This window comes from Bombus vosnesenskii, unplaced genomic scaffold (assembly GCF_011952255.1).
Source record: "Bombus vosnesenskii isolate JDL3184/JDL3185 unplaced genomic scaffold, Bvos_JDL3184-5_v1.1 scf7180000013383, whole genome shotgun sequence".
Classification (NCBI taxonomy): domain Eukaryota; kingdom Metazoa; phylum Arthropoda; class Insecta; order Hymenoptera; family Apidae; genus Bombus; species Bombus vosnesenskii.
This window is the reverse complement of record NW_022883012.1, coordinates 754,231-766,890: the sequence shown is the minus strand read 5'-3', so window position 1 is coordinate 766,890 and position 12,660 is coordinate 754,231. Positions and strand designations below refer to the sequence as shown.

At 38.9% G+C, this 12,660-nt stretch overlaps 2 protein-coding genes across 2 annotated transcripts in view; one reads left to right on the top strand and one right to left on the bottom strand.

Moving 5' to 3' along the window:
* The window catches only part of LOC117237607 (flotillin-2), a 91,917-nt gene that overhangs the window by 29,080 nt on the left and 50,177 nt on the right, over positions 1–12,660 (top strand). The window lies entirely within an intron of this gene.
* LOC117237601 (glucose dehydrogenase [FAD, quinone]) lies at positions 4,975–8,469 on the bottom strand. Its single transcript, XM_033501739.1, has 3 exons — positions 8,041–8,469; positions 7,679–7,862; positions 4,975–6,609 (listed from the first exon to the last, which is right to left on the bottom strand). The coding sequence occupies exons 1-3, from the start codon at positions 8,443–8,445 to the stop codon at positions 5,303–5,305; spliced, it is 1,896 nt and encodes a 631-aa protein (XP_033357630.1). The 5' UTR covers positions 8,446–8,469; the 3' UTR covers positions 4,975–5,302.

Here is a 12,660-nt window from a genome sequence, read left to right as displayed (position 1 = left end):
CTAAATTATAAAATTATTCAGTAAATTAGAGTAAATGATAAGACTTGGCCTGTTGTTTTATGAAAACGCGAATGAGCTTATTACTCGATCTAAGAATTTTTATATCATTCGTTTCGGAATTGATAACTGTATGAAAATACAAATCCTTAAAACGTTTATCCGGAAAACAACAAATAGAGGTATTCATACGAATGCTGCCATTAAAAAGAGACGTAATATCTCGTCTTTTCACTGCGAAAATATCGACAGTGTCCGTATTGTGTAAGTAACGATGAAATCATCCGAATCTTGGCGTTAGAATTTAATCTCGGAATTAAGATTAATAATCCGTGGAAGACACAATGTCTGTGTTGAAATAATATTATGTGATATTTATTAAACAATTATTACAAGAAATATAAGTGTGTCGTGGAATGTAGATAGTTGGCTAGTTATTCTCGGACTAGTCAGTCCGATTGACTTAGCGACCCATGGCCCTTGAAAAGGTTGTGAACCCCACTCTCTATGCGGTAGCGAGTGTGACCTGTGTAGGTGTCTGTGTGGCGTCACACGTGCCACGGAACCTTCTAGTAACTTCTCGACGTGCCCAATGTTCCATCCATATCCTTACGCTTCTTCCGCCGAATTCTCGAATTCATGCATGCGCTGGTACATCTCACGAACGCACGCTAGTGGAGATATCGCTGGGCAACGAAGGGAAGAATCCGTTCGATCAATCATCTCATCTGTATGCGATTGATATCGTTGTATTTCAACGCTTGGTCCAATCTATTTCGCCCTGTCATTCGCGATTCGATTCTCGTCGAAGTAACATAGAGTGTCCTGTTAAAAATTTCAAACTACGATACTAGATGGCGCGTGACAGATTATCGTTACTACCTATGCTTGCGTTTCTCGTGAACGTACATTTTTGCTGTATCGTGGGTTAAACGTGACGCAACCTTTTCGATTTCCTCAGACTTTATTAATTAGAGCGAGGAAATTACGATTTCTCGTCGTTTTTGTCTCGTCGCTGAAACGTAAAATTCTTCGGCTGTGTATGCGTTTTAATTCGTAATTTTATCGTTCGCGATCGCAATCGGCGTTACATTTTACAAACTTTCGGTGGTTGGCATGTTCGCTGAAAACAATGTAGCGCCATTGAAAGCAGCTTGACGCGAATGTCCCCGAAAGTTATTCCAATGTGTACTACTTTCTTTGAATAGCTTTGTTCAAGTTGTTACGCGATTTTCTGCCACAACTGCGTTCTAGATTTATTTATTTAATTGGTTTCTTTTTAGTTCGACACACGCAGCATTTAATACGTGTAATTAATACGTGTAATTTAATACGTGAATGTATGCATATGGTAGTACAATCGATGAATTATGTGGCGAAATTACGCTTAAAATTAAAAGGTAAAAAATGATGCTTCGATTTTTCCGCTGATAAATTGATTTTGTCTAAATTCGGTAGAATTTCTGCGTTTGGGTTTAGAAGGTTTTATTTTTCTTTATAGCTATATTTGACGAGTCATCGCGTTGCCTGTTCATTTATACAGGATGCTCCAGCGATTATCACCAATCGTAATCGGCAATCAGTTCACTGTGCGGAAGCATAGAATACAATTTTGTCTGTGATAAAATCAAATTTGAAAATTTATGCGAATTAGTATTGGCTAATTAGCGAATAAACGAAAATTTTATTCTCTCGTAAACGAACCGTCATACGGATGAACCTTATTTTATATTTTTGGCTTATCTTTTCACGTAGAATTCCCCTCTTTCCGATTGTATCACGATTGATCGAACACTTTGTATACGTAGAAATTCCAGTCCTTCGCGATTACCAAATAGCTTATCTAAGATTTCGAAGCGTCTCTGGGAGAGACATTTCGATAAAAGCAACCGTTTCAAGTATCTTTCTTTCGGAAAGTTCAACGCAATCTACTCGTAACGCACGTGCCATGCGAGAAAGTTCGGCACATCTCGACGTGTTAACGCAGTTATCTGTCTTGCAAAATGTCCGAGATATTTTACCGTTAAATCATCTGAAAAACGTTTTTATACGTTCCTTTTATTTCTTCGATCAAGTTGCAAATATTTTAAAAGACGTTTTTCTTTCGAAAAACTTTTATACGCCAAGTGAAATTTATTTTTACTTCTTTATCGGTTAAGAAGAGCTCGGAGGAGCGTACACAGCGAATCTTATTCTCTTTCAGGATCTCGCGTTCAGAGATCGCTGCGTACCTACGTGACGTGCATCACGTGCATGTACTGCGTTTTACTTTTCTTCAGCCTCGTTGAAGTTTCATGGCTGCAATTACGCGTTAAATAATAATCCTTTAGTCAGCAGTTTGACCGACGTTAACACTGACAATTCCATGACTATACGTAGACTATTTACGAACCATTGTATCCACTTGTTTCACTGAGCACGCAACAAGGCATCAATTGCGCAATATTTTCGACAATCTCAGAAACCCATAAAGGAAGAATGATTAGTTGCGTAAAACTGTTTTGAAATTTCGTCGAAATTATCGTTGCATAATCTACAAGAATTCTCGTAAAAATCGTTCTGGACGATTTTGAAAAATTAATGGAGATTTAGGCAATCTCGAATAATTTGCAATCTCTCTTAATCGATCGTTTTTTGCCATTCAGACGTCGAATTGCCTGAAAATTCCATTTTTCGAGCGATTAACTGATACTTTTTTCTTCGTTTAAGGATATTCGCGCGTTCGTCAAATATTTTTTAACCATCTTGGCTACAAATTTATGCAAATACAGCGCCGATTTAGAAGAACGAACATTATTTAACACGTAGGTACATACGTTTGACGTTACTTTGGATGTTACAGGTAACGCACGCAGGAAGAGCACGTGTTTTATCGAAAAGAGGAAAAAATCGTTAGAATCTCTTATTATCGTTGTGTGATTTACGTAACGCATTGCAAGAGAAGTGTACTTTCATTCGTCTAGCATACGTTCAAGGACGTTTAAGAGGTATGTAACTGGCAATGTAATTCGGCTATCGCATTTCAGCGATGGAAAAATTGTTTACGATCCAGTTCATATTCCGCAATTGACCGATGAATGCGATGTTCCATCATTCCATCAAACACGGTATTGTAAGATATTTCTTTGCAGGATAATTTGTAAGGTAGTTGAAAGTAAAGCTTCTATTTCGAGGTCTGTCGCCTCTGAATAAACATATTTGTCTCGTGTCTATATTTATTTCATTCACATTTTTTGATACAATAAATTATAGAACGGTTACCTTTCACGGTGACTAATTGCAAGTGTATTTACTTTGTACATTTACCTTTGAAATTGCCAGGCTCGGTAAATTTTGCAAAAAGACTAACGTTCAAAAAACCCTACTTAATGCTACAGTGGCTATCAAAAGTACTATAGAATTGACGTACCGATTAATCAGGTCCAAGTACATTAATTTTCGTATAATTCGGTAGTACATACTTTCGTGTCGTTACAGAAATTTCATGCTATGAGAATGAAACGTAGATTCTGATAAAAAAAAAATGCTTCATTGGAAACTAAGGGTGGCCAGCCGTTGCAGCCATTAATTAACTATAATTGATTAACTTAACGTAACTTAAATATTCCCACTATTTCTACTATTACTATTATTCTAGTTTTCGAGCTTTCGGAACATCGACAACGACTAAAATATGTACATATTGTATACGGTGAATTTGACGATATTAATAAATAACGGTATTAATTATTTACAAAATCAACAAGTTCTAATGGTAACGACATTTATATCATGATATAGGAAAATAAATATTATTTGGTCACAGGTAGCGCATTCGTTTCTTTAATTTACGAATAAGTTAGTTACGAATGTTGTAGCTACGTATAAATTATTCGAATTAGCATTTATCTATTACTTTCTACATATGTATGTCATTTGTAACAAATTAAATAGTTAGTCTCGATTTTACAAACCTACCTAGAAGTCTCCTTCGGATACCTCGCTTGCTTCTTACAGTATCTTTCCAGAAGCAGAACCTTCGGTATTTAAAATTGAAATAAAACGTACTCGCGTTTCGCATTATTCGCATCATAGTTATTCGAGTCGAAAGTAGATCACAATATTATGTAATAGATCGTTGGTACCGACTACCTTATTTATTTAATTCGTTAAATCTACATTCTAGGCATCAACAGATCGTTGATTCTCGCTTACGTTGACCGACGTTCGTTCGCGACTTTATAGCTTCTCGATTAAACCCAGAGAAATATCACCACACCCTGTATAAAGGGGCGGGTCATACATCATGTTGCATAAGTAAGTAGTTCATTGGGTGATCGAGCACGTGTAAATGCTGCTTATCGATTATGTTGTAATACGGGAATTTTAAAAATTAAAACGAGTTTGCCAAAGCTGTCACATGCTTTATCTTCGTCTTTCTCTAATCATCGGTAATTTTTCCAGTAGGAAAACAGTTAAACGCGAAATATTTTCCTTCTTATTCCTTGTGTAACAGAGAATAAAATAAAAACGAGAACACGATGATAATTATACGACGATGACATATCGATATAAAAGTAGAAAAAAAATATTTAAAAAATTGTTGATTCTTAAATAGCCTGGACTCGAGCAAAGTCGTTCTTGTTATACGGAATTTACTTCTGGTATCTTTTCATTTTTTCTTTTTTTTTCTCTCTTTCCGACAACTTTCGATCTGACCCAAGAGAAGAAAGTGAGAGGATTGAAAAAGACATCGGTAAACCATAAATTTCCGAGGAGCGGACGCTTATCGAAAAGTTCTTTCAGAACGTTTAACTCTATTTTAGAATAGGATTGATGTTTTAGAACATCTGTTTCATATATGTTCCTTTTTCGCTAACGGAAAACGAATTTGTTTCTCACTTTCAGATTTTAAAGATTCGCATCGGATACGTTTACGTCGTTAACAGTATAGATAACCACGAAACGATTCGATCGTACATTACCTATGTCACATTTCCTATCCTTTAGTCGTGTGAAAAAAATATAAAATACGCATTTCCTTTAACGTCATCGAGTCCTCGATCGATAAATTACTTACAAATTACTTATAAGCGAACCTAACGACAATTAAACGATCGCATCTCCTTGCGTTCCTCCGTATCGTTAAATTAAAAGCCTAATCAAACGGCCGTATCGACGGAGAACGGTATTTCCATTATGTGGATCTACATCGATCTCGATACTAGTCCCTTTTCTCTTATTTCTTATTTACGAAATAACGCGGCAAGTACATCCATTCGGCGATCGACGGAACAAGCTGATTTCTCGGCAAGAATTCTTCCAGTCACGTTGCGACGATCGTGGCGTTGTCCCTCTTCCTCCGTGATAGCCATTGCTTCTTAACCAAATCCGCGCCTTTCTCTCCGATCATGATCACCGGTGCGTTTATGTTCCCGTTGGTGATCGTCGGCATAATGGACGCGTCGATTACCCTCAACCCGGTCACACCGTAGACTCTGAGTTCGGGGTCGACGACGGCCATGGGGTCGGTCGGTGGACCCATTTTCGCTGTACAGCTCATATGATAGATCGTCATAGTGTATTGTCGTATGGCACAGTTCCAATATTCGTCGGTGAACATAGGTATGTGGTTACAGTTGGGTAGAGCGCGATTGTGGAATCTGGCACCGAATCTTTTCATGCTGCTCGTCTCTCCGAAAGCTATCGCAGCCTTCACGCCTTCCCTCAGGACATTCACGTCGTAAGGGTGGGTCAAATAATTGTGGTACATCAGGGGATAATCCAGAGGGTTTTTCGACTTTAGTTTCACGAAACCGCGAGATTTAGGCCTGAGAAGCATGGGGAACACCCCGAACAGGTCGCGGTAATTAATGTTCTGGAATACTTGCTTGTAAAAATCGTCCGTGAGTCCGTGAGCATTTTTCACGTGCGTGCCTCCGTCGGAGCTAGTGGAGGAAGAGGTCAGCATGAATTCTATATCGGGCCAATCGTCGCTTTGATTTGCGTATTTCGTCGAGATAAAACCTACGGACTCTAAGCCTACGTTCGTGGTTAATGGTCCGTCTTCCGTGATGGCGTACCGTAGAGCGGAATTAAGGTTCACCAGGCGAGTCATCACGGTACTGATCGGGTAATCGATCAAGAAAGCTAGACCACCAACCGCGATGTGATCCTGCAGGTTCTGTCCAACTCCGGGAGAATCGTGCACCACTGTAATTCCTACTTCTTCCAGGTGTTGTCTAGGTCCAATTCCCGAGAGCATTAACAGCTGAGGAGAATTTATGGCACCCGCCGAGAGAATGACCTCCTTCCTGGCGTAGACTACCTCTTTCCGGCCTTCTTTGATGAACTCGACGCCGTAGGCTTTTTTCGTTCGTGGATCGATCAGGACCTTGGTTACGTGACTCCACAGGGATAGATGAAAGTTTTTTCGTAACTGAATGGGTCTGATGAATGCTTTCGCGGCGCTGCATCTCGTTCCTCTTCGCATGGTATATTGGTAGAAAGCAAAGCCCGTCTGTTGCTCTCCGTTTACGTCTACTATGTCGTAGCCCATCTCTTCGCCGGCCTGTAAGAAGGCCACTCCTAAAGGTGTGTTGTAGGGCGAGTCCTGAATCGTCAGGTACCCTCCTTCGAGAAGAAACGACAAATATTTAGTCGAATTAGAGATCGTTTCATTTTAATTAATTATATCAATTTAATTAGAGAAAAGAGAATAGAAGCACGAATACGATCGATGGATATTTTATATACAAGGTGGTTGGTAACTGGTGGTACAAGCGGAAAGGGGGTGATTCTACGCGAAAAAAGAAGTCGAAAATATAGAATAACAATTTTTTTTAAATTTTTTTTTCTTTTTTTTTAATTTTTCCATCGAGACAACGATCTACAGTGAGATCCGTTATAACGAGACATGATAAAGTGCACCCAGCGAAAATTCAAAGTCGATTTTTTCGAAAACAAAGCCTCAAACGAAAAATTTTTATTCTATATTTTCGACTTCTTTTTTCGCGTAGAATCAGTCCCTTTCCGCTTGTACCACCAGTTACCAACCACCCTGTATATCGTTAGTAATGCGATGCAAATGCCATGTTATCATTGAAAATCAATTTGTTATCTCTCTACAAACAGACTCGCTCTTCTGATGTATCGTAATTGTTGCACGTATTTTAAAAATCTCTTGCTCGGCAAGATCAATTATAATTTGAATCACTTGCGTATGGAATTGAAGTCTCGGACGCATTAGAGCAAAATCACAACCAACTTAACCACTTTTTTCTTAGATCTCGTATATCAGTTTGGTGGACATTATCGCTATAACGATTAATCGTTGCCACTCTAATTGTTAGTAAAGAAAGTGATATTTATGCGAATGATCAAAATATAACGTGTAATCTTTCACGCGTATTCTTTTAACGGAGGAATTTTTCTTTCTATAGTATTTTACAATTATACTCGTTTCACCTTACGTAAAGATTGGCATCTGTTCTGTTAGTAATATGTGTTACATTAATGCGTTAATAATGTATTCTGATAATAATTTATGAAAAATCACTTAGGTATAAGGCTGTAGTACGTAATAAGATAGGCCGTATAATGCCCATCGATTCGTTAAATCGAAATATAAAAGAAAGAAGATCCAAGTTTTTAGCTTGCTTGTTTGTTAGTAAATATTTGTATTAAAAATATAGCGTCTTACCAGTGGCATGGTATCTAGTGTTGCGAGCTAAATAGGGATTTCTTTGATCTTGAGATTTTTTGAAATAAGGCAGAACATCCTCGTAACCCCATCCAGGGTTTCCGAAACTTTCCCACTGATCGAAATCTCGTCGATTTCCTCGAATATAGAGCATCGTGTTAAGCACGCTCGAGCCACCCAAAACCTACAATACCATTAAAAAGAGATATTGAATATTTTCAATCGTGAAAATATACTGGTTTCCGACTTTGTATCTTCGCAATTACTGAAAAGTCGGAAATAGAGATTTTTGAGAAAATTAACGTTCTAACGTTAATAAAATATTCAATCAGAGTATTTCTTTGCTACAAAAATGTTTCAACCTTTCCTCTGGTCCAACAGCATCGTCGATCGATCATCGCTTGACAAGCGGAATCTTGCGGCTGAGTCCTATATTTCCAATCCACTTTGCTCTTGTGCAAATAAAGGGATAGTATAGGGACATCCGTTATCTCGGTTTCGTGTCCTCCAGCCTCTAACAACAGCACATTCCACTTAGGATTTTCTGTAAGTCTGTTCACAACCACGCTTCCAGCCGATCCACCTCCTACCACCACAAAATCGTATTCCTTTCTTATATTCTTCGTCACTTTAGGATAATTCTCAGGATCCATCAGATCGTAATTGTAGTATGCCAGAGCCGCTATGATAATAGGAATTATCGCCACCTTCCCGAGTAGAACAGTGGCACCCTTTACCGCCAACGTGGCTGCTGTCACGATGCTCATTTTTCTGCCGTTTTTTTATCAACTTTTTTTCCGCCAAATCTTCCCGATTACAGCTACGTTTCGAACGAAACATTCGAGTTTCAATTCTTTTTTTCTTCTTGCTTCTTCTTCGAGTCTCTGTTACACGTCGAGGGTTCTGAACATTCTCGAAGAAAGAAGAGATCGCGCTGTGGAAAGTCTGCTTCTGTAATAATAAAATCGAACGATGTCATCGAGCCCTGTTATTATACAAAGCTCCGTTGCAAGTCGTGGAAAGTAAATTCTTCGCGACGAATTAAAAGAATCGTCCGATTCGCGAGTGACAGACCGATGTTTTCTTAATACGTATGCTTGAGAAAACCTACAAAGAGATGAAATAACGTTCTTGCCAATCGGAAATTTTGCGAAGAATTTTACCTGATCTTTGATTTAATTATATATGTTAAAATTCGCTGACAAGAGTAAGCTTCTTGAGGAAGATGAGAATTTTGTGATTTATTTCCTATAAAGACTTCTCACACAGACGAGAAAAGACATATTTTTCTGTATACACAGTGATAAAGGAAGTAAAATTAACTCCTGAAACTTTACACCTGCGCGAGAAACACTTTTTCAACGATTCGACTTACGTGTCCACTATTTTTTAATCGCTCTATGCACTGCTGCTCGTGACGTTTCGTATCATCACGAGACAATAAACCTGAAACTTGGAAACACGGTTTCTCACTTACATGTTAACGAGGCTTATATTCACCGGCACGAAACTCGTCATCCCGACTGTCAGTCGTCGATATAGTACTCGACGAGAAGCAACTACAAAGCACGCTGCGGAGCGATTCCAAGTTATCTCGCGTTTGCATAACTTTCTTTTTTTTTAACGATGCAGTCCAGTGACATCGCTATTCACGGGCAACCTGTCGCTCGTTGCCGATAGTACATTTTTAGTCAGGGTCGCGATACACTTTCTTTTCCTTTTGCGGATCTCGTCATTCGCTCGTAGCGATTGGTATTTTTGGTACAAGAGAGGTGTATTATACGTCGGTGGAAATAGTAAGAAAGTTCGTTTTGATTCGTCGAATGGAACGCTGCAAACAGAATTAAGCGCGGTTAAAAAAAATCGCTCTCGTATTTTTCGTGTTCGTTTAACGACTAACTAATCATGACTCAAAAATTAAAAAAAGTATCGTGTTACTTTCACGAAACGTAGACAATAATCGTATAAACGTAAGAGTGTTCACCAAATAAATCATCGTTTCTGACACTACCGTTTGCAGCACTTGTTCCATTCAACTTTACTCGTCCAACGGTTCCGTAGATTTTATTTTATTTCCACGACACTAAATCATCGCTAAATCATCGTTTCTTTGATACTCACTCTCCAGTTTCGGACTATCGATTCCTACTGTCGTTCTACGAAAATCGTTCGAACGATCGATCGCGTGACTAGGTATATTCCGCGAGGTTGAGAAAAAGGCACGATCCTCGTGGACCATGCGTGGAGGCATGCATGGAAGCCGATCGAGCAACTCGCGAACGCAGAGAAAGCGAAAGACTGAATGCTCGAACATCACGTTCTACGTATAAAACGTACCCGTAGTACCACCACTTTGGTCCTACCATCCGACCACTACTGACCCTTGGGGTGAAATGTTTCGTATGTGTGGCCAATCGGTGACCGATGCCACGATCGTTACACCAGCGTTACATGCACCGGCATTCTGCAAACATTTTACTGGAATAAGCGTCGATGTCGTGGAATAACTGGCCGATTTAGACGCCGAGACACAAATATCCAGTTACCTTCACCTACAACGATGGTTATGTGACTAGAATCACAGAAGTCGTTGTATCCATTAGGAGTCTTACCATTTATGATATACTGGTACCGGTTTAATTGACCGTATCTGTCTACGTCGATTCATCAAACTAACTTCCAACGAAGCGATCCTTTAACGCCTATACAAAATAGATAAGAGCGTCTTGTGTTGTATAATTTTATCAATTTTCAGATTTTTAAAAATCTAATTTGAAAAATTGGCGTTCGTGAATCATACGACGGTTTCATTCGATCGTTCAAAGATACTGCCGAGACTAAGATAAGTTACCGAAACTTGATTTTCGCTTTCGTAAACGATCAACGGTGACAAGTATTTTTAGTGGACATTTGATTACGGGGACTTCCCCACGAAATAAGTTATTGCTCGTCGAAAAGATCGTTATGCCACGCTGTATACGTACTACATACGCTTTGTTTAACGAGATGTAATCATATTTGCAAATTAGCATGCACAATATCGTTTGAATCGTGACCCGTTTTACATTCCTCTTTTTTATATCATAGGTGAATAATGTAAAAACGACATGCACGACAGTGTCTAACTATATAATTGCGTTATGGGAATATGGAAATAAAATTCATTGGAATAAACATTAGGTTCGTTATGAAGAAATCTCTGATTAAACAGTTCTACTTTTATACCGTTGATCGATCGTCTCTGCGTGAATTTTAATACCGCAACGTTCTCATAAATCGCTTTTGAAAGCGAAACGAACACGAATAAAAATAGATTCAAAAATGTTTACCACGCGATAAATGATCTATGCGTGTATTTATCAAACAGCAATCTCGAGTAGCATTTTTATTCGCGTTTGACCGATTTTTCGTGGCATATTAGTGGACTGAAAGACGAAGATCCGGAGAACGAACGACAGCTTTGCATTTTTCGCACGCTTTCTCCTTCTCTTTCTGTTCGATTATCCCTTGCTCCTCGGCTTTCGGTCGTGGTCATCGCCGCATTCTACAAGTACCATACGTTAGACGGAAGCATTTCACTTTCGCCCAGGCGATTTTGAAATCGCCTTGGTCAAGTTGCCTTTTCACTCCAATTGTATGATATCGCGTCCGTATACTACCGCGTATCTGAAAAATTGGGAAAGACCCTTCGAGTGAAAGTTTTTCGTTTCTACGCGATGTCGGTTATACTTACAGCGACGAGTGGCCATGATCGTAATCGAGTGTTGGATCATCGTGTTTCGTCTTTTCGAAGGAACGAAATTTTGCTGAGAATTTACCATTATGCGATCGAGAGAAATATTAATTTATTAGTCGAGTCGTTCTTTAGTCGGAAACTTTTCTAATTATCGATCGATTTTAGGGAATCGAAACTTTACGATAGTAAATAACGAATCTATTGTTTCCATATCGAACAGAGAACGATATAACTCGCGAAACCGTATCGTTGGTTTATCGATCAGGTTTTATCCAGATCGAAGAATCGTCGACTTGAAAATCATAAAAGTAGATTGTGCGATAATAACCACGGGTCTTCGCATATTTCGCGATGCTCATCGATGTTTTCTAGAAGATTACCTTTCTTCGTACAGTTATTAGACGGAGGTCACTGGAAATGGGTAGAATATAGAATCTTAAGAGTTTCTGCCGTAAAAAAACGGACGATAATTATATCTTACGGTAATCGTGCCAATGAAAAAAAAAAAAAAAAACGTTGGCAGAAGAAATTGGAGCAACAGACGATTCATAATAGATACGTTTCACAGCTGTTCGTTATCGATAATCTAATTATCGACGGACACTTAGCTTAGCACTTTGATATCTTGATGTCAAGTAATAATTATACGAGCTTCGTTGCATCTTTACTCATTCGTGACATAGTTATAAAGTTCAGGTTTTGTTATTGTGCAAGAATCGCAAAGAGACGGAAATCTCCGTTACGATTAAATCGCCATAAGGGTGACACCTTTCGGCCAACGATTGACACAACAATTTATTCACGCGGTGACGATTACGATCGTTTGCGCCTTCGAAAACATCGATCGCGACTGTTTAAAGCGATCATCGTCTCGTAAAATCCGGTCGCTGGATTCGCCCATCAAGCAGGTTTCGTCGGCTGATCTGGAAGATGTTGTCGTGTCTTCGCATTTGGCGAAAGTACAGAATAAATAAATAAGACGCACGAGTAACACAAGCTGAACGTGTTAACGAAGCGTGAATTTATCTTTATTCGACTGTTTGTAGGATAAAAAGGTAATACGACTTGTTTTTCTGTTTCAGGTAAGATGACGAACGACAGCGTTAAATTCTTCGTTGGTCTTTCGATATTCCGGACGAAGGTACTTATCTACTCGCATTTTAGCCTATCAACGAATAACATGGAACTTATCTTCTAGATGCAAACATATTCGTTGTACATATACAAATATTTAATACATAGATGT